The sequence below is a fragment of the Mesitornis unicolor genome, unplaced genomic scaffold (assembly GCF_000695765.1).
Source record: "Mesitornis unicolor isolate BGI_N332 unplaced genomic scaffold, ASM69576v1 scaffold11212, whole genome shotgun sequence".
NCBI lineage: Eukaryota > Metazoa > Chordata > Aves > Mesitornithiformes > Mesitornithidae > Mesitornis > Mesitornis unicolor.
The window spans coordinates 71,116-94,871 of record NW_010168536.1 but is presented as its reverse complement, the minus strand read 5'-3'; the positions used below and the strand labels follow the sequence as shown (position 1 = coordinate 94,871).

At 38.7% G+C, this 23,756-nt stretch overlaps 1 protein-coding gene across 1 annotated transcript in view; it reads right to left on the bottom strand.

Moving 5' to 3' along the window:
- Positions 1–23,756, bottom strand: part of DGKI (diacylglycerol kinase, iota) — a 121,013-nt gene that overhangs the window by 58,821 nt on the left and 38,436 nt on the right. The window contains 1 exon segment of the mRNA XM_010179049.1: positions 9,448–9,548. Coding sequence (XP_010177351.1) covers positions 9,448–9,548 — 101 coding nt within the window.

Genomic DNA, 23,756 nt, shown 5'->3' with positions numbered 1-23,756 from the left:
TTGCACTTTTCCAGAAACAACCCTGGCATCCAATAGTGATACCAATCCACCTGCACATTCTCAGAAAGGCCAGAAGTGAAGAGTGCTCCTTGAGAGCTCCCAATTTTTTTGTTAGAGAACAGACTGAGACACAAGGGACCAGAATGAAGGTCAGTTGCAAGGTTTGCTTTTCGCACTCCGATGCTCTGGTTTACAGACTGGTTCTCTTTGCTTTGTGTTTATTATTGCTTAACCTGCTCTGACAGGAGACCCTTAAGCTCTTTGTAGAGAATACTTAATGGCTATCCAGTTTCAATTCAGTGGTTCCCTCTGCAGCCCTTACTGAAAGAAGCATTTGTTAAATTCATTTATAGCACTAAAAAGTGAATTGCAGCAGGCATGACTACACCTCCAACAGCTACAGAGCACTAGGGAGCTACACCACTGACTCATAAACTGTCATGACAGATTTTGTTGCTGAATTCCTTCCTTCATGAAGCAATATATGAACTTAATGTGGACCAGAGCTTTGACCTGCCAAAACAACCCAGCCGACACAGAACTGAAATCCTTAACTACCTTCATTCCTCACAGCCCAAAGGAGAAGGACCTTACGAACAAATCCACCAAAATTTGTGAAAACACTAATATGCAACAGATAGCTTAGCAGTGACATTTATGGGCCTTATCTAACAAGTGAAGAAGAAGGTAACAATTTATAGATTTAATTAAATTATGTCCCATCTATTCTTGATGGCCATAGAACAATTCTGGAATTTTGGACTGAGTGACTTTGTCCTTAAAAAGAAATATGCAGCCTTTGCTGCCTAGAAAGCCTGAATTAGCATGACCTGTGGCTTTTGGGTCAATGGCTAGCTAAGAGCTAAAGTGAGGTAGGTCTCAACTGTTATCCTTCCACAAGGATCATACTCATTTGAAGAACCTTTTAAGTCATTACTGGTTAACACTACAATACCTACTAAAATGTTGCTTGCCAAAGAGTTTTTTGTTTGGGATTTTTGTGGGTTTTGTTTTTTTGTTTATTTTGTGGGGTTTTTTGCAAGACTCATTTTGCTTTCGGAAAGGAAAATGTTTCCAACTCTCATTTTTATCATAAACCACAGTAAGCATGCACAATGCACCATGCAGCCAAGACTTTCAAGGTGCTTCACAATAACTGTTGCTTTAAAACAAAAACAAATCCTTAAAGATTGATAATAGGATTGAAACTATGGGATTGTTGCTCTTTCCAAATACAGGGCAATGCTGCATAATAGGGGCAAAATTAGTAAAGTTATGATAAATCAGTTGAATGCATGAAGTTAACAGGCACGGCATTCACTATTATTGTGAATACCTTCATCCAGGAATAAAGGAGCTCCTACCTTTTCCGATTAGCCCTGAGTGGAGGAGAATGTAGGCAGTACCAGAAAGTGCTGTGGGACACAGCGATTACTAGATGTGTGAGGTGAGATATGAGAGGACAAAGCCTTACATTAAGAGCACAGGCACTGCAGAGCAACTTTCTCCTATGTCCCCACACTGTCTGCTCCTGTGCATATGAGGACATAGCCACACATGGGAATATGCCAAAAATATGGGATAGTCTCAGATCATGAGCCAACCTACAGCATTCAAGTGCCAAGCATTTTTCTCCTGAGGTGCCTGCCCTTCTGGCCACTTGTATCCAGCTCCCACTTTGTGCTTCCTGAATGATAAAAAGGACTTTGTCCAGGAAGCTGTGGATACAGACTCTAACGCTGCAGTGATAAGCAGCAGTGCAAGAACCCCAGGAGAGCAGACAGGCAGATAGTTGCTTCACATTTTGAACCATCACTATGAAAAGATTTTCGTTCCTAGCAACACTAACCAAAATCAAGTATCAGCAGGAGGAGGGGTGGGTAGATGCTAGGGTATGGCTAGCATGATGCTCTAATTAACTGCAAGATTAGTACTGATTTCCTAAGTCCTCATGAAATTAGCTATGGAATTTATAAACAAAGAATAAATCTTCCACCTATTAACTGCCCATTATGCAGAATACCTAAAGCTGGTGAACTCTTTAATAGTACTGAGGACATAAATGGAAGGAGCTTTAATATACTGCGTATGGCACTATGAAGAAAAATAAAATTCAATTAACTTCCCCATTTATTGTTATGAAAGGATTCAATTTGTGATCTAAGCACCATGATTAACCCACTCAAATCCCAAACAAAACAGCCTCAAGACAGATCATTAAGGCAGATGTGAATGCCAGGAAAACTCATTCTGAGTCTGACATACCTCAGGGGACTGGGAAGATTAGACATTGGGCTATAAATGTTTAATGTAGCAAATAAAGGATCCTCACTACTGAAGTTGTTATAAGAATGTCATTTTCCTGAGGGGTTTCCATTGATATTAGAAATGTGAAGGACCAAGTAAATTCTTGGGAGGGAATTCTAAAATATTCAGACATTTATATTAAGAGGTTTGGCTTTCCCGGTATGGGTCTAATAGAACAGAGTTTGTACAAAAGGATTTTCTTACTACACAAATCTAAGCAATCTGTCTCTTCAGATCCCTTTTGTTTATTATACTGACAAAACCTAAGCCTCCTTAGGTTCATAGGTTGCTATTTTTCTGTGTGTTAGTGGTCCATTTTTAAAATGATCATGTGTTAGGAGGCAAAACACAGTGCAGGTTATCAGACTAAAGCAGGCCACATTTGAGAAGGTGGTCATCCTCTCCAGGCTCTCAGTGACTTCTCCAATACCCTGCCACTAAAAGGAAGAAGCTGTCCAAGTCAAATGGAGAGAGAACTTGTCCGAAACACCACTAAAAAAGGAAAAGGTTATGGAAAGAAACCTATGAAGACCTGGGAATTGAAACTGGCAGGGAATGGCTATTGAGACGAGGTGAAAGAAGAGGTCTGGTCAAAAAATGAACAAGGATTTAGGATTAAGAAAAATAACAGGAACCTGAGCTGTGAGATCTGCAGAAACAGACTAAGTCAAGCAGGAAGGATGTGTGTGGGATGGAATAGCCAAAGGGGACAACCAGGACTGAAAAGGTGAAAGAAAATAAAATCAGAAAATCTATTAAAAAAGGAAACAGGAGAAGTAGAATATGCACAGAAAAATCTCACAGAAAAGTCTATACCAGAAAGACAAACTATAGCACGACTTCCTGGAAAGTCTGAAATGGAACTTAATATTCTTGTGTTTCCCCACTCCTCTAGGGTAAATATATATTTATATCTATTTGGAATACTGTCCATCTCTTCTAGTTTAAAGGAGATGGCAGACTTATAGGTGACAGTCTCCTCACTAGCTCAAAAGGCACATGACTGTGTTGAATATAGATATGGCCCATGTAGTGTCAAGAGAGGGTAGATTTAGATTAGATATACTGTAAAAATTCTCCACTAAGAGTTTCATGAATCACTGGAACCGGTTGCCCAGAGAAGTTATGGATGTCCCATTCCCAGAAGTGTTCAAGGTCGGGGGCTTTGAGCAACCTGGTCTAGCGGGAGGTGTCCCTAGACACCTAGACCCTAGGACTAGATGATCTTTAAAGGTTCCTTCCTACCCAAACCATTGTATGATTCTTTAACTCGGTGATATAAGATTTCTATGGTTTAAATTTACTCATTCCCTCAAATCTAGGAAATGACGTACCCTGTTAAATAAATCTTACTATGACTACAAAATCTAGAGCTCAGTTAGAAAAAGCCAAGCTTAGATTTGGCTACTGCAGCACCTGTATGTATATTCATTATGCTACTGCCTTTCATTATACAACCATATTCTGCTTTTTCTTCTGTTCGACTCCTGTGTCTTTCTAATCTTCGAATGTGTGTGTGTGAATGGGTGTGTGTGTGTATGGGTGCCAGTCAAAGCACGAAATGTAATTCACTGTGCTGTCTGGACAAAGCCCACAAGAACTTATCCATCAAAAGGCAAAGAGAGATTTCCTTTGACACAAGCAATGCCTTTGGCAACTTCCCCTTTGTTTTTGTCATTTTTGTTTCAGTTACAAACATTTATCAGTGTTTTGAATCTATATACACCAGCATGAGAACCTGGGAGCTCAGTGGCAGAAGAGTTGCCAATATTTATCTCACTACTGACTTCTAATCCTCTTGGTTTCATCTTGCTCGGTGACTTTAGGCAATTCATCCAGCCTTCTCAGTTTCAGATCTTATTAAATCACTGTCACAGAGAGAGGCATGGATTAGCTAATGTCTGCACAAGACATATTAACAAAGCTGTTAGCGCAAAGCACAGTGAAATTTAGTGGACAGTCTGTAAGTAATGCTGCCTTTCTGCAGAAGTAGAGCTTCTACAGATAAGCCACCATGTTCCCTAGGAGACCTCCTGACAAAGAAATGGGCATTGCTGCTTCCTTTACAGGATGGAAGAGAAGCTTTGTAGCTATACAACCCATCTCACCTAAATCCATCCAGAACAAAGCTGCTTCCCAACACCAGTAAATTTCCTTCAGTGGCTAATCTCCCCTGTATGGACTTCATCTGCTAATTCAGGTTTCCCTCATCATACCACCTGACAAGAGGTTCTCTGCTTCCCTCTGCCCATTACATTATGGATATCCAGGATGTAAATACCAAGTCCACAATGTTGACCTTTTCTTATTTAGCTAGTTGTTTAAAATCACATGGAATGGTCTCCAAATTAACTTCACCTGCCAAATCCCCAGGCTTTAAAGAGTCAGAATACATTTCATAGATCAAGGATTCTCAAAGTGTGGTAAGGGTATCACTGGTATGAGAAAACTACAGTATCTCTGTACATTTATACAACCCAAATCAGTCACAAGCTTATCACTCCATGTACCTCTGTGTTCCTGATAATAACTCCTAGGATGACCCCAAAGCCCTCAGGTAACCCACAGAATTTAAAGGCAAGGACACATGCTCTACAGATATCTGGCTAGGTATAATCAGAGAGAGAAAAGAATTTGGGGTTAACACTGCATCATGTTACACCACACACACGTCTCCACACACAAAAAGCAAGAAGGCTGCAGAGAAAAGGATTGTTAGATAACGGAGAGTTCAATTGTTACATACATGAAACTAAATTTTCTCCAAAATTGCTTTTTAACCTAGCCTGCCATTTTATTCAAGAGAAGATAAGGAACAGCTGCCTCTGTGTAAAAGACAGTGTAGGAGACCCAGAGCTGTTACAGAGCTAAGTTACCTCTGATACTGCCACCACTGTAGTCAGATATGATTCCTCCTTAATCTTAGTGGTATTGAGCAAACTAAGATTGTTATCTATGGTTAGGGCACACAAAACAACAAGTTAAGGGCAGCAAGAACTGACATATTCCATTCAAAACAAAACAAACTGTGCAGTTACTGCTAATAGTGAGCTGTTTCACCACTCCACCTGCACAGTGCAAATCTACAAGTGCTGGCAGGTAGGAAGGGTTAAAGTCCACTTGGTCACTAACTAGTTTATGGTTGGTTTGTTTGTTGTTGGGGTTTTTGTTGTTTTGTTTGTTTGTTTTTAATATAACTAGTTTCTGCATACACCTCCATTGTCAGGAATCTCTTAGTAATGTTGGAAAGGGGAAAATAGAGTGCCATAAACAGAAAGATTTTGCTATTTTAAAAATAACTCAGTTGTTCCCCACAATGCTGCTTTGGATCACACTTTCCTGCAATTACAGGAAATCAGAGATAGTGCACAGAAGACATGGTGACAAGAGAGACAGAATTAAGTTCTGTCAATCTAGAAATATCAATCCAACTCGTTGAATATGAAGGTCTTGGTTATGGTCGTGTAGTGTACAACTATCATATTGGGCAGACAGTGGTGAAGCTGGTGACTACAGTGACAAGAGCTTGGGGCATGTATAGGGAGGTGATTGAGAAGACAACTACATTTGCAGAGAATATTACAACATAACTAAAATGCCAACATATATCCCTTTCTTAAAAGAGTGCATGGAAGCATTCACCCCTCCTTGATGAATGGATCAATAAACATCCTCTGTACCATCATCGATCATCCCACAGACAATACTGAGATGTTGACAGAAGAAAGAATAAAAGGGGAACAGGAGCATGGGGAAGGCAGAAAGAGACAATTCAGAAACAGCAGCTTGGTTAAATGCCAGCTGCAGTGACAAGAAAAGCAGAAAGCAACAGCAGGAGAATGGGCTAAGAACAGTCATGCCCTTCCGAGGACAAAATGACATTCTTTAATTGCTCAGGAGGTTTTCAAAATGAGGTGTCTGCCTCCAGCAGAGCAAAGATTAATCTTCATGGAACAGTTTGTATGATGAGTTATTCTATGTTGGGAAGTGCAATTTTAGGTGAAATAGTTGATAGAATCAAATCAGCATTTCAAGCAAACAAGGGGAGCTAAATGAGTTAAAATGATCCAGATTATTAAGCTGATGTCAGACCTTTCAAAACTCTATTATAGAGATATGTACCAGAAAAAAAAAACAACCACACAACAAAAAAAACCCAACCAAAAACAACTCATAATAGCTTCTTTGCTAGTTTTCCTTCAGGGAGAAGAGCATGACTCATCATTAACTGGCTTCCTTTTCCTGTTCAGATTTCTGTGAGATACTGGATTGGTTTTCAAATTATTCAGGGAGGTAAAAGTACTTTTAATCCTTGTGAGCAGGGAGTGAATAATAAGTGTGGCATTCTGGAATTAAGTTGTAGTTATTCTGTCAAAGCCTGGACATTTAACTCAAGTATTTTGCAAGTAACTAGTGAAACCTACATGTACTTGAATGCTGCAGTCATGCTGAAGGGAGCCAACCCTGCTGACAGTAACAGGCCTTGTAGAAACAGGGCCAAATACAAGTGCTCTTGTATTCTGCTAGTGCACAAAGTATTATCTGCATATAAATTTTTAATTCAGAATGACAAAATTTCAGTTAGTCACCTGCCATGGAAATTTATTTATTGGTTAAGGAAGGAAAGTCACTTTTTCTCCCTCAGCACTCCCTTCCTTCCCCTTCAGCCAAGTAACTTTTAGTGGCAATGCTGCATTAAATGATTTGCTGATGAGAACGTAGTAGGCACACTTAATTCATATAAGTATTTAGCATATGATAGAGCCAGGCAGGCAGCAATCCATAGATCTGCCACCAGAAAACCATTTAAAATGTATCCAATGTATTAGCTGTGTCAGAAATGCAATTAAAATGGCTATCTGCTCTCCTTAAAAGGAAGATTTATGTGATTTTTCCAGCTTTCTACCTCATAAAAAGTGAACTTGTGTAGTCCTGTAGTGTAACGTGCAGCTTGATGACTGGCTATGCCTCAGTTTCCAGAAGAGGTGCAAGCATCTTGCGGTAAGTCACAGGAAAACTGGGGTGTTAGTTCTGTGGTCAGTGAGCCACAGAAAATTTCCATGTTTTACTTCATGAAATTGAGGAAGCTGGCTAGAATATTTAAAACAGTTTGGTTTCTGACAGTTTAGAGAGGACTCTTCTTCTTGGTTCCTGCATGTAATTTCCTTCAGTTCTAATTACCATCACCCAGAAGTTCTCAAATCAAGATCAGGCTCCTGGAAACTACAGGTTGAACAATTCCAACAGGAGACACTTAAGCTGTATCTCCAGAGAAGTAGGCTGATGACCATCAGTGTATGGTGTAAGTTGTATGTTCTTACACAGGACGTTCCTAATAACTGCAAAGGGTAAGGTGAGGTATCTTTTCTGATTTATATCAGGTTGATGGGGATATTATTTGCTTTGCCATATTTTAATATAAAAACAGTAACACACAAGCATTACTGAGACAGCTAAAGGAGGACAGATTAAAAAAAACATCTGGGGAAAACACTTCAGTCCAGCTATCTTATATTATCAAGCTGGCCATGCAGCAACTTGAAAGAGAAGCAAAAGGGGTCTTACTGCAAATGGCCTGCCAATGCCTGAAAGCAATAATTTTAACTCTTGATGGACAAACATCTACTTTTTGAATGAAAACCTCTTAAGCACACATCCAGCAAGTGATCAAATGCATGTGTAATGTAAAACCAAATCTCAGAGGTTTTAGATCATTCTCTGGTATTTCTTTTATAACGTTATCATTATGTTTTTTGCAGGAGGCAAACAACATAAATACTCATTTACAACTGCAGTGATAACAGTGCAAAAAGTTGTATATTCTATGTCAGAACATGGCTCTTAAGGACTACACAATATATAATAAATACACACAAAGAAAATTTACATCCATAGTAATAATGGATGAGGATAGCTCTCCTCAGATGTGAAACCATAGGATGAACCATCAAATGAACCAGATTGTTTCTGACAGGGTTGGACAGGTGTGGGTTCAATATAGCTTGAAGTCTACTCAAGGTCGAAAAATTTAAACCTGAAGCAAATTCCTCTCCAGTGAGCCATAATCCTCATCTTATTAAAATTCTTCTCAGTCTAGAGATGAAGGCTTTGATTGCTTTAATTATGAACAAAATCCATTAACAGAAACAGGACCTATAGTAAGGTTTAAGCCATTTCAGTTCTTTCGTTGGAAGGCGAGCTGGTGAACCGGGAGAATAAGGAGGGGTAGAACTAGAGGAGTGAAATGGAAACAGTTTAACTATCTTCCAGCAGTAAGATAAGCAAACCAATTAAAAGGATTGTCATCCTGTAATTACCAGAGAGCTCTGTATTACAGAGGGAGCTGAAGCTTTGTTGCACAACAAACAGTCATGCTTGTAATTTAATATGAATAATGAGCCAGATGCATGAACAAGACTATTAAATTGTTATCACAAGCAGCCATGTCCCTCATTGATTAATGACTGTGTGTCACCAAGGAATGGAACTCCATTTTTAAGTATGGATCGTCATCATTAATGTTGCCAAAGCAACCGACTGTCTGCTTTTGGCTTACCCCTGAATGTGGCAATTAAACCATTATATCAGGAAACAAAACAATAATTATTCTCTTATGTGGAAAACTGAAGGCTGTTAAAGAATAAGGGACTGGGGAAGCCATACTTGTTTCCCAAGATAAATGCACCTATGCAAGATCCATGTTCAAGGTCGGGGTGCGTTCTCAATATAAAATTAATCATGGTCCCCCCCACTCAGTTTCAAGTTTGATGCTTATCATAAAATCTTTAATAGTTTCATACACTAGTAGAAAACCAGCAGGACCAATAGAAAGACATGAATAAACAAACAGCTGTGAAAAACACCTATTATTTTACAGTAAACAGGCATAGTTAAGTAAGAAAACTGGTGAATTCTCTATATATGCTTTTTATAAAAGAGTATTGACATATAGAAAATGTATGTGCATATACACCAATAGATGAATATATATGCTACATGACTCATCCAAAAATGCATGCTTAACCCTGTTTTGGTTTTGTTGTTTTGGTTGTTTGTTTGTTTGGGGTTCTTTTGGTAAATGTAAGATTTATACAGAATATTCTACCAAAAGCAGCTACAAGCTGGCTTCTTCCAACTTACAAGCTTCCCGGAGTTTTTCCTTGTCATAATGTAGCCCCTCATATTCTTGTAAATTAATCCTGTTCACTCTGATCCGCAGGCGATCTGGGATGGAATGAGGACTGTAAGAAAAGAAGAAAGCCTCTTAGACAAACTGTTGCATGGAAGAGCAAAATGAAAATGGGATATTAAGTTATTTTAATGTTCTCCAAAGCAAGAAAAAGAGCAAGCCTCTTTAAAACTGGGCCAACTTCTCACAGGCCCATCACTGCATTTAAGATTATGACTACCTACTGCACGCCAACATTGACCTTAGACCATAAATGACAAACAAGATCAAGAAGTCCACGTGCTGGCTGTGAGGTCTAGAATTACAGAGGGGTTTTTGAGTTCTCCAATCTCTATATAGTAGAGATTGGAGAACCAATCTCTATAGCCCTCCCCTCTGTAGTTCACCTTTTTGTACATCCCTACGACCCTACCACAGCCAGTAGATCTGACAAGCTGTATTTTGGGACACAGATGCTTTCTTGGGAAATGTGGCCAAGAAATGTATTTCCACAGTAGTGAGTTCAATACAATAAAGCCAGGAGGACTTTCAAAAGCAAGTAGCAGAAAAGGAACCTAATTTCCACAGATTTCAGCCAGTTTAATTTGACTTTATAAGTTTAGCTGAATGCAATGTAAATTCACTTGGCCACATTTGCATTTTCCACTTTTAAGGAAAGACAGATAAGCTGTGTATTATAATGCTTGTATCAACTGTCTGTCCTGTAAGAACTGGCCCGACTCAGTTAAAAGTAGATTTTTCATCTTGTGCTTCCACCAAAAGAATGTCTATTCTCTCTGTTTCAATCTAGTTAGTAACAGAACTTTGCCAGTGGTGTGACCATGGAATACACACAGTGCTTTTTTAAAAGTTGAAATCTTGTGCATTGCCATAAATATACTGGCTTACTTTTTAATTTGTCTCAATTTTAAGATATTTGACCCATAGCATCTGCATTGCTTGTTTAAACTCAGAAATCAGAAGCCGTCACATCTTAAAAATGTAAAGATTTTCTTCCAATATAAACAAGTGAGCAATTTTCTTTTTGACCTGAAAATACTGCAAGATCTGACAAAACACAGTTTGTGGTCACCTCTTGGTAGAGTCACTGAGATAGCAATTAGTTATTATTTCAGTGTTGGCTTATTGCATGCTTTCTCTCTGTTGGTATAAATAGCTTTGTTATATTTGAACAGATGAAAATAAGGATTGAAAATCAAGACCCAGTTAAAAAAAGCTTTATTGGCACAAGCACTCTGCCTAAAGAGTGATAAAGGGTAATGAATTGAGGGTGCCCCAAAAACTGCAGTGTAAGACAACGTGCTTTAAGGAGCTACACTGAAGAAATTCAAGTTCTGAGCAGGAGTTTCTGTATTAATGATGAAAATAAACCTAAGATACATGAACAATAGCTTAGAAGAAATCATAGATGCTTAAGGGTGGCAGCAAGACTGACACGCTTAGAAACATATAGGCCACTCAGTGTTTTGCCTGTGCTGATTGTCAGGGACTATTGCATCAAAGTGCCCCAAGATATCAGCAAACTGCCCATATTTAAGACAAGCTTTTGCAGTTTGATAACAGATACTCTGGATGATAACTTCCACCACAGCTTCAGGGGGCAGCTTTCTAACTCAGGTGCCCTTATGTTACCCTACAGAACAGCACTCTCTACCTGCAGGCTCTACAGCTGGCTCAGCAACCTGGAGAAGATGAGTGCATGCAAATAGAAGGGAAAGGTGCATCAGTAGAACAAGAACATAATTGCACTAAGTCAGAGACTTTTTACTTTGGGTTTTGGGTTGGTTTTGTTTTTGACAAGTTTCAATGTCACCCTGCTGGCTGAGAATTGAACATAGTCTGAGGAGCTATGTTCCCTTACAAATTCTGTAAAATGCAAGTTCAAAAATGAAAATCATAGAAGATTTTATTTTTAGCCAAAAAAGACAATAAAATCTTTAAATCAGAAACCAGGAATTTAATTGCATAGTCTTTATCTGATGGTAAAACAGAAATAATTTACTGCATATAGTAGGGTTCATGAAAGTGACAGACTGACAACTCTGAGAAGTGAAGCCTTTTATGGACTGGTACAATATGGGAAGAAACTACATTGCTTTTCCCATAATGTTCTGCCACCATGCATTATGATGAAGGTAGCTCAGTCTTCCAGCCAATTGGTTCACAACCTGGGAGTTGTTGGAAGGTGTATGGAGGGGACCACTTGTGAATTACCTCTACTACATTGAATTCAGCTGGGAGAAAAGGGGGTGGGGAAACGGGAATTCAGTGACTTATTTCTGTTGTAATGCTCAACCACACTACAAAAAACAGCCCACCCTTGCTATGTGCTGAATTAACCAAAAAAAATGTCTCAAACTGTTGTTTCTCCTGAAACCAGAACCAAATCAGTACTGTTGTGTGGAAAATTTTGAGCAACCCAAGGTGGAACTCCATAAAAAAATATGCTTTCCAGTATCCAGTTCAAAATAACCATTTGACCAAAAGCTGATACTCCTGTGCGGGAATTACTCAGCCCAGCACAAGGGATGTTTGCTTTCTGAACCAGAGCCATATCATAGCCTCCTCCTACTCGCTCTTTTCCATTTCTGCCTTGCAACAGAGCTCATCCATGGATGATGCTCAGACCCTCCCTTCCACTCTGTGACTCTGTGCTAGTGTCCAGTGCTGTTCTCCATAGTAGAGGGAAAAGAGTTTAACACAGGAACTTTGCATCTTCCCAGTGTAAACCATATTTTTAACTCCTAACAGAAGATCACCAACTCCTTTTTCCCTTTGATTTGTCCTTTTAGATCTTCCATAGCAGGTATTTGAGTGGTACTTGTCTTTCCATTCCATCCATTGCATCTCATCAGTCTGGCTTCCCCAGCAACCTTCTGGCGTCCTTCACTGTTAAGAGATGAACTTATTTTTGGGGTTTTTTTTGGGTTTTGTTTGTTTGTTTTTGTATCTCTCCATTGTCAGTGCAAAATTTACTACAGCTACACAGTCTTTAGTACTTCCCACCCACAAACTCTCCTTCCACACACTGGCCTTTCTCATGTTCCTTAGTGCATGGCAAGAGCGTGCCTGATACAGGCAACTTGAGGCAAGCCATGGTCTAGCATGGGAAATACTGGGAATTGGACAGATGATCCTCTCCCCAGCTTCCATGTCTCCCTGTGAGTTCTCTCAGTCAGGCAACTGTTTCAGTTTCCAGATGTTGAGGTAAAACAACTCAAGCAAGCCTGAGGTCACTAAAAAAAAAAACAACAAACAAAAAACCCACACTGTTTTTTTTTTAACTGATCCAGAACAATCATCATTGAATCAGAAGTGATTCTAAAAGTTACTGTTTCAATATTTCTCTTTGGTACTTATATGTAATTATCAATGTTTGAGTTTTCAGAAATTATATTTTTTTCTATGGTCTCTGGTTTAGACAAGAAAGAGGAAGAGTTGAGGGGGAAGGAGTGATGTAGTCAAGTTCACACACCTAATATCTTTGACAGAGGCAAGAATTCAAAAGAACTCTTCAGCCTAAGATTCAGTTCCTTATACCCAAGACCCATTCTTCCCCAAGGCTACCTTCTTTTGTGTATGTTAGGTTTTCAATAACAGAACAGTGATTTTTTTGTGTTGCTTTTTCCACCCCAGAGTCCTACCAAAATTTTTTACTTGTAGCTGAAAATGGAATGCCTGAAAATATTTGGATGGTTGTCTGAATAGTTATTAGTAAAAGTAATTCTAATAACTGTCTATATTATCTTTTTTTAAAAAAAATTATCATCAAGATACAGGACATTTTGGTTCTCTGGGAAGATAATGTAAGAAAAATCAGCAGAATCAAATTTCTTTTATTGTGCTTTGCTTTTAACAACTCATTTGGCATAAAAGTAGTAAGAAAGTTGTGTAAAAGCAGTTATGATAGTGTGTTTTGCATCTCAGTGCCTAAGCACTAGTTCTAATGCAAACTTTCTTTGCAACCATTATGAATGAATTAGTGGTAGACTTATGTTCTGCCACACAACTGGCTTCATTTCGGACATATCATCACAATGCATAATCTGGATAAGTCATGAACAGGACAGAGGAAATGAAGACAAGGAAAGAGAACAGCATCTCCAAGTGTATGTTTGGAGCCTTTATGTCAAGGTGAAGTGATGGTCATGTTGGCCCTATATTCAGTGCTCAAGATGACCTGCAAAAAGGGGAGGAGGAGGATGTTAAGCTTCATGCCAACATCTGTCAATCCTTACTTAATTACCATCTGTCTCCCTACAACTTCCTTGTGAGGACAAGACAGCTTTTGCGCAGCAAGGGGAAAGAAAGACAACACTGACTTCTGTAGCTATGCGGACTCACTACTTAGTGTCGCTAAGAAAGAAAAATGTGCACCTTCTTTTTAGAAATGTTATTTCCTGGCTTGAAGCCAGTTGCAACCTATTGCATCCCCAGCATCATCTTCTTGAGTCAAATTAGTCCCTTCATCTGAAAAAAAGTGAACAAGCTCTTTTTATTGGCTTGGAACTGGAGGAGAAAAAAAGATCTAAAATCAACAGCAAATCTAAAATATTTTTGTTGCTCCAGGAGCCACACACACTCTCCAAAAGCACCTCTTAACTAGAAAATACCTAAGAATGTATTTCCCATGCTTTTGTAAAAAGTACCCTTTTTTGGTAAAGTGTACTGCATATTTCTAAATTCGCTTCTATAAAAAACACCATTTTAAACGTAATGTATCACCTGAGGAGAAACAGTTCCTATGCAGGTCAAGTGTGGGAGAATAATCAGCTGGCAAGTGCCAAGAGTTTGTGTTCTCCTGTTTCTCCTCCTGTTCACCCCCTTTTTTATAAAGACATGGAACTACAACTATATAAGCAAGCTGTGTGTGCTAAAACATACAACTAGAGAGAAATAGAACTTGCCATTTTGCCCATTTGAAAAGTTTGGCTACCTTAGTCATAAAAGTGTAACCTGTACATATACACACACAAAAACTCCTATTTATTCAGTGACTGAAATATGAAGGTTTTGTTCATTATTTATTTGCAAATACTCTTTGCTCTGTCAGAAAACAGTTGTTGGCTGACATTATATTAGTGTCTCACAAATTTCATTACCTATTCAATATAGCTTTGGCTCTAAAATTCACTATATGAATATTCATTCTTTGTGCTATTGGACTGGTAATTGACACCAGGGAATATTGTCCTTAACATCCAACTAATGAACTCCCTCACAGAGCTCCATACAGAACTCTATTTAATGCAGCTGAGGAAAATACTTCCACCATCAATACTTCTGTAGTCTTCACAGATACCGATAATAATCCATATTGTTGTACAAATTGCACAATTTATCTTATTCAAACAGCATACTCTGCAGCCACAAAGCTTAAGTATATAAGCATATCTATGTTAAAGCTAATAATAGGGTGATGAATGTCACTGAAAGCAAACATCAGTAGAGTATTAATGGAAATTGATGTTTCTAAACACTGCATAAAACAACTTGCTAAACCATAAGGAGAGGAAGAAAAGCTTTCCAGATACAGAAGATAATTTATAAATAAATTTGTGGAAATTGCTGCATCACAATTCAACCGAAAATATTTAAATCTCTTACACCTAATATTCTTCAAAATGGAGTGTTACATAGTCAATGAAAAGTAATTTGAAGTACAGATGAATGAATTCCATTACCTCCTAAAGAATCTAATTAAGAACCTAATTCCCCAGACACAGCAATCCACAGAATTACATCCTAAAGGTCATATACCCCATGGGACCATAAATATAGATTCAGGTCAACTGAAACATTCTGTTAATTCATGTTGATTAGCTATAATGGTTTCATTTAAACACAAACCTAAATATCAATCTTCTCAAATCGGGAGCATAGGTAGACTAGTTTACCATATTGAATTTTATCTGATGGACTTTTATTAGCATGGACGAGAAGTGCACATTCAGGACACTGTTAAGTAACAATCCAAATGAGCCTTGTAGAAAAGCTATGTACATTATTTAGTTGGCACAAACTATGAGATATTCTACAGAGATGTTATGAGATCCTGTCAAAATTATTCCACTCGCATTAAAAAAATATATGTAATTTCAGTAATAGAGAATTATTTTCTTTCCTTTTTTTAGCTGCAAAATGGCTGAACAGTACAGTGAAATTGTATTACCTTCTGTCAGACAAACAGCATTTTACTTTTCCACAAGGATACAGAAGATCACCTAGATATTGAGTAATTCCTATTATAAGGAAAAGGACATGCTTTCTGGAAATTCTTAGAACATGTAGACATTCATTAATATGAACAATTAATTTAATTTTTAAGCCTACCCTTTTGTGAGAAGATATCCATTCCATGGTGCACCAGGTTACACATCAGAACCAGAATCATTCTTTTTACAGGTATAGGTCTTAGAAAGTCAACATCAACCTAGAGAAACTGTTTATAAGTAATTTTTAATACCACTCACGCCAGTGCTGGAAGTTACTCTCCACAGAAAAGGTATGCATTTTTTTTCCCTTCTATGCTTGACCTATAGTATTCTTTGGGATCCTAGAAGTGTTATCATCCCCATCCACCAACTTCCCTTGCCACAGAAAAAAAATCTAAACCCACAGAATTTTGACAGGAAAAAATGAGAAGGGTTTATTTTTATTTTTAAATCCCTTTTATTCCACCACTTGTTCAAACTCACAGAAGCAAAGCCACTTGCACCTATTTCTGAGACTACCCGCAGAACCTGATTTACTTCCATTCACCAAGCAAATACACTCAGCTTTTGATGAAGCAGTGACTTCCTCCTCTCACCCCTATTCAACATCCAGCAACAGGCAAGAGGATTCCAGCCAACTCCCTTGGCGCACAGCTGGTCTTCTCAAGAACCTGCTCCTGCCTCCAATTACCCAGGAAAGAAAGGCAGAGTGAGGTTGGGTCCTGCCCTTGGCACTCCTGCACAGCAATCTGATAACACTTCTGCCATGCCACCAGGTTGGTGGGAAGATAGACTTTTCAGTTATATATGCCCTAATCCCTATATCAATTATTTATGAACCCTGCGAATCATTTCTTATGCTGTGTCTGCATAGTGAAAGGAAATAATAATAATAAACAGTCCAACAACTCTACAGAATCCAGCAAAAAAATTCTGATAGAACTTCCAGAAGACAACCTACACACAGAGATATTAATATGAATCAGTAAACAGAATAGGAAAAGGAGATCTTCTACCACCTCTCTCTTGCAAAAAATAAACTTGAGGAAGAAAAAAAATAAAAGAATCACAGTCCTCTGGAGCATGTTTGCAGTGACAGATTAATGAATTACCTATCTCCTAGAGAAAAAGTAAACATTCAAAATTAATTAAATGTTCCAGTGCTTAGAACAATTGGAAAAAGGAAAGCAGCAACCAGAAGAGAAAAAGAAATTAACCTTACTTTTGAGATCTCATTGGCAGAACTTGGAAATTATTCATTAAAAAGAAGGTGGTTTTCACAGCATTCATCTACTTAAAACTTATGAACTGACACAACAAAGCAGAATCATACAATCTCTTCTGATGGACAAATTTCAATGCTTCACAGAAGTCCACCACTACTTTAAGGCAAAGCTTTTGCTAAGCTCTTTAGCTAAAAAAATGCCCCTAAAAATATAAGCTCCACCACATTTTTTTTCTTCCATTTGATCAGTCTTATCCCAGATAAGCCAGGTTAACCCAACTGTACTAAACACTTTTGCACTTCCTTGCTTCAAACTTGCTTTAGCAAGTGTTTGAGCATTTTGCTGTATAAAGGCTAGACCTACACATAGATTTAAACACATACCAAAGTGCCAGGTAGAATCCTGGTCTTTGTTTTCTTTCTCCATCATGCTAGCTGCAGTTCTCTCACACGTTACACTTCCAAGCCCAGTGGATTCTCAGATAGTGATGACCTCACTAAACAGAGGCCCACTTGCTAAACAAGAAAAACAGACCAGAAAACCCAAAAGAAACTCAATTCTCTATAATTAATAAAATCACAGAACCCATTTGTTTGGAAAGGACCTTTAAGATCATCAAGTCCAACCATAACATGTCCACTACTAAACCATGTCCCTAAGCACTTCATCTACCCATCTTTTAGACACCTCCAGAGACAGTGACTTGACCACTTCTCTGAGCAGCCCCTTACAATGCCCGATAACCCTTTCAGTGAATTTTTTTTCCTAATATCTAATCTAAACCTCCCCTGGCATAACTTGAAGCCATTTCCTCTCACCCTATTGCATGTTACTTGGGAGAAGAGACCAACCCCCACCTCACTACAACGTCCTTTCAGGTAGCTGCACCAGGGGCCTCAAGTTGTGCCGGGGAGGTTTAGGCTAGATATTAGGAGCAATTTCTTTACTGTAAGGGTTGTCAAACACTGGAGCAGGCTGCCCAGGAAGGTGGTTGAGTCACCACCTCTGGAGGTGTTCAAAGGACAAGTAGATGTCATGTCTAGGAACATGGTCTAGTGGCAGACTTAGGGCTGGTTTGATGGTTGCACTCAATGATCCTAAAGGTATTTTTCAACCAAAACCATTCGATGATTCTGTGATTCTAATTTATGCAATGAAGAAAGGGGAGAAGATACATATAAGCATTTTCATTCTTAAATAAGCATTTTGAGAATAGCTCACTCGAACACTTTCTCCCTTATGCCTTGTCTCCTACCATTCTTTATTAGACTCTCCTCCTATAGACAATACCTACATTCAACCCAACCCACAAAGCTGATTCTGCTTGGCATTTTGATCTCTAAAAACAGAAGATTATTTCCTATTAATCCTTTGCTATTCAACCAGGTTATATATGCATACCTTGCTGCAATCATTACTCTGTAAACTCTATAAAAGATTAGAAACTATTTATTGATAAGGTGATATTTTTATTTTCATTTTATAATTTTTTTAAAAATTATCACTGAATATCCACAATGCCTATTTCATTTGTAAAAGGGCAGTAAGAGCTAGGTAAGTCAACTATGTTTCATTTTTCAACTAGTCACTTTTCTCTTTTGCATCAACCACATAACACAAATATACTCTCACATGTGCATCCTTCTCATCTCAACTAATATCCAGCTGGAAAATCTAAGTCTTTATCTTCCTTTTAAAAGAGCCTCAATCAAAAATACAACGCTTGTATTTACTTCTGTACCCTGAACATTTGAAATGGATCATACTACAGCTCTACTGTCTCTGCAACAAAGACCATACGTGTCTAGTAATTTTGGCTGCCTGAAATTCCTATGAATATCCTGCTGCAGAAAATCTGAAATTTATCTAACACAGGCTGCATCCACCACCAGCTTTCAGCAGAATCTTCCCTGCTGTTCAGTACTAACTGGAAGTCAGCCTCTTTCTCTGTTGTTCAAGGAAAAAAAAAAAAGGAACATTTGAATCTCAAAGCCATTGCAATCCAAATCAAATTTCCCTAATACCTCATGGGTTCTTATTTTAATTTGCCAGACACATTAATTGCCAGCCACAGTGCAGCAGCATGTTTAATCTATTTTTACAGATTTAAGATACAGAACATCTTTGACTTACAAATTAGTTTGGGGCCCATGAGTCTCTCTCTGCCTTATCCTGACAGCTGATATCAAATGAGACATTCAAATGAATTGCATCAAAACTTGGAGGTCATTTTCCAAGGGATATCCCTCAACGTGGAAACAATACTCATTCTCCCCAACCCACTGCTTACTTAATGTTCTGTGTAAGCAATAAAGCTTATCTCAACTTTTTCTCTAAAGGCTTGCTTAGAGACTGAATCAGTGAAACAAGTTATTTGTATTACTTTCTGTTCCTCAGCAAAATACAGCAAACACAATCCAGTGATAAGGCATACTGAACTGGAAATCTCTCTTTGTTAGCAAAATAACAATGAGAAGCTTGCAGCTTTCTGAAGTTTCACAGAATCACAGAATGGTTGAGGTTGGAAGAGACCTCTGGAGGTCAGCTAGTCCACTCTCTGCTCAAGCAGGGGCCACTCAGAGCAGGCTGCCCAGGACCATGTTCAGGCAGCTTCTGAGTATGTCCAAAGATGGAGACTCCACAGCTTCTCTGGGCAATCTGTGCCAGTGCTTAGTAAAAACGTTTCTATTGATATTCAGAGAGAACCTCCTGTGTTTCAATTTGTGCCCATTGCCTCTTGTTCTGTCACTGGGCACTGCTGAAAGAAGCATGGCTCAGTTTTCCTTAGACCCTTACTTGAGATATCTATAGACATTGATGAAATCACACCTGAGCCTTTTCTCTTTCCCAGGCTGAACAGACACAGCTCTCTCAGCTTCTCCTCATAGAAGGAATGCTCCTTAGTAATCTTTGTTGCCCTTCAGTGAACTCTCTCCAGTAACTCTATGTCTCTCTCATACTGGGGAGACCAGAACTGCTTACAGCACTCCATCTGTGGCCTCACCAGTGCTTAGCAGAAAGGAAGGATCACCTCCCTTGACCTGCTGGCAACAGTCCTAATGCACTCCAGGATACCAATAGTATTCCTTGCCACAAGTGCACATTGCTGGCTCATGGTCAACTGGCTGTCTACAAGGACCCCCAGACCCTTTTCTACAAAGCTGAAATTTCGGTGGGATTTTTGGTTGGTTGGTTTTTGATTGTGGACACATACAGGTTTTCATAATATGGCCTGTTTCCATAAACAGAATTAATTGGAAGACATGAACATACAACAGTACAAGAGTTTTTAAGTGCCAATTCACCACATTTTAAAAAGACATTAGGCTTTTGAATAATTAAGCTACTACCTAGCAAGTTAGTACAGTGCAGCTGCTGACAATCAAGATATTGCCAAGGTGAGGAGTGGGTCTCCATCTTGAAGGCAGCTGCAGCCAGTGTTACACCATTCTTCTGAGGGACCAGTTTTGATCAGCTCTATCTGAAGATACAGCTTATGGCTGAGCTTGTTCCCAGTATGTTTTTGATTAAACCAAAGGATGAAAAGCTCTCATTTAAGCTGTTTCCAGGTATGGTGCCTGGCACTTAACTTCAGACTTGCCTGTTGCTATGGTTTTGTCTGGCAAGAGAGACTCCTGGCTCAACCTGGTCACCATCATCAGACATGCTCACCTTACTCGGGTACTGTGGAACTGTGCCTTTGGTGGCAATGCCACAGCCCTATGCCTGTCATGTTGTAACCCAAGCTCCTGCTTCCCATTTCTGACTGGATTTTATCGCCCCATCTCCCAGTTGAATGGCACACAGGGTAACAGCAAGAAACTGTGGAACTTTGAAAGTAGAGAAAAGCCAGATACTCACACAGTGAAGGAATCGGGGGGAGCTGAGACTCTCCTCAGGTCAGCAGACTGCACTTTATGGATACTATAGGCAGCAGGAAATGAGTGGCCAGGAGAAAGGCAGCACACAGTGTGGACAGACAAGGAAAAAGGCAGGAGAGAGAGAGAGAGAGAAGAAGAGAAGAAAGACAGACATACAACTTTTAAACAGAAACAAAAGGAATGTGTCACATAAAAGTTGAATGAAGAGACATGCAGAGCTCTAAGTTCACACTAGGAAGCCAAGAGCAACAGAAGACATGCAAATGGAGAAAATCACTGCTACATGGTAGACAGGAGCTTTCTGAAGACATGGGTGAGGAGGACAAACAACAAGCTAGGCACACAACTTTACAGGGAAGACAAGGAGCCTCAGAATTCGTTCCACAGGCATTGAAAAATTTCAAGGCAGCAGACTTTGGAAGCAGGTCCAGAAATGCAAACAAACATCAAAGCCAAGATTTGAATGGATGGAATTCTCTTCAAAGGTTGGCCAACTTCAGTTAATGTTTAAGAAAAAAAGATAGCCTTACTGGAGATTTTGTATCCACACTGACAAATTGCTGTCTTCATTCTTCTTTCATGTACCTTAGGGAAACATGCGTTTTATATATAGTGACTCCCAAAACTGACTGTCTTCTAGTGTTTATACTCAGATGGTCCTTTTGTTTCTCTGAAGTGCAAAGAATATGGTTTATCTGCAAGCTCTTCCCTCTTCTTTGTCTTCCAGAGTGCAGGACATTCTTCCTCAATCCAAACTAAAAGCCAGTTCAGAAGTGATCATTAACTGAAACTTACTGAGCAGCTTATTAAACTGTAGTCTCCAATCCAAAAATTACTCCTGAAAAATTGAACCACAGCTTCTCGTCTTATTCCAGACATTTTTTGCTTATAGATCACAAGAACCACATTCCTGGCTTGATCACAGAAAAACAAGCTATGTGTTGTCTCTTTCACATGTTACCATGATCAGTAGTGAAGAACAGGAATAAGAACTTAACTGGCAAGTCTCCTAAGGGAGAATAAGAACTTAACTCACTCTTTTACAGAAAAACTGAGTCTGCTGATCTGCTTGTAGCAAAAATTTGCAAACAGAGAAGACATATGAGGAGAGAAGAAAAGAAATCCACCTTTTTTCCTCACAATCCCACTATCTGCCTTGTTTCAGTCCATAACCTTATTCTGCATATTCTTTGCACCTAAAAAGTCGATACTGGCTTGAAACACTTTATTGGACTGTTACTTATCTTAATCATAGAACATTGTAGGATGAGCAAGAGATTATGCCTGCCTTTTATGTTTGGACAGCCTCCAGTAGAAACAAATTAGAAGCACTGTAACTGTATTCACCAAGTAGTGACTTTCCTTCACTATGCTTTGACTAAAAATATTAAAGTTATCAGAAGAGTACAAGCCATAAACAGATCATCCTCAAGAGTACTCATAAGATCTGTACTCCACATCAAAACAGCTTAACTTTCTGAAAGGAAATAATTTTAAAAAAATAATGCTTGATGAACAGTAAGAAGATCACTAGTTGCAGCAAATAGTCCATTAATAGTTTGGGACAATTAACATACTGAGAAATTTGTCTGTAGGCAATTCGGCAGAGAAAGATGAAATAACTGAATGAAATATTAATTGCCAGTAATTCAACATGCTATGACAAAATGCAGCATGTTGTATTTACTTGTTCTCTAACAGCTTGTATGAAGCTCTTCATGCTGCTGCCAGAAAATAGTAACCTTTACACTGTCAAAAGTGCTGCTGAATACCTACCCCATACCTTAAAAAAGGCAAATTATTCCATAACAAATAACACAAGGACTCTTAACATATAGGAGTTTCATTCTCTCTTACAGTCAGAAGAGAATTATGTTTCTAAAGCCCTGCTGCTCCCAAGTGATAGAAGCATGAAATCTCTGTTCTTCTCACTCAGTTACACTACATATCTTCAATTTTAAGATACCATTATTCCCTGGAAACCCAAGTGCTTGCACAAGGCAAGCAACAAGCTCACTATCCTCTCTAAATCCCTGCTCCTTAAAACTTCCAGAACAAAGGAGAACAGAGTAAGAAAACAGAAATGCAGTGTAAGACTTCTTCAAATTAATTCTTTTTCTACTTATGACACTGGACTAGCTAAAACTCCAAAGAGCACTCCTACTGCTCTCCTTATCTTGCAATAATATCAAAGCTGACAATAATAGCAACTCTGTGTTACTGTCATGCAAGATAATTTTTTAATCACTTTCTTGGCAAGGAGCTCAAGAACAGCTGGCTAGCTAATAGCGGGATAGCTCCAGACCCACTTACTTATCTCACACATCTAACATTCAGACGACAGTCAAAAAGAGAATAATGTATCATGTTCAATCAAATATAAGGCTTTCTGGGAGTTTTCAATGGAATAAGGAGATACAGTCCAGCTCTCAAGTTAAGAAATGTAGATAAACATATTTAATTGAAATTTTTCTCTCTTGTGAAATATTGCAAATCAGCATCTTATTGAATGAACTTCTTACAATACTGAATGCTTCCTAGAGTTTAACTTTTAACATGCCACTTACTTTTTATCATGTCAGGAGATTCAACTCCTTCTTCTCATTCCCCAGCAACACTTGAGAGCAAAATACATGCACACACAGATCTATAGGTATAGACGTAGATATAAGTGTATACACACAGCATTTCTGATATGTGAGGCTGAGACTAGAGTTCCTGACAGATGATTTGTATTTTCACAAAACATAGGTCCGCAGGCAAATTTCTCAGCCAAATCAAAGGACTGACAGCAATGTAGTCTACCATAACACAGTGAAACCAAGAAAAACCACAAAAAAGATCCTCTTGACAACTGGCATATATTCTGAATCTGTATTTCCCTACCACAGTTTAAATTCAGATCTGAAAATCCAAGCCTAACCATGCTAATTACCAG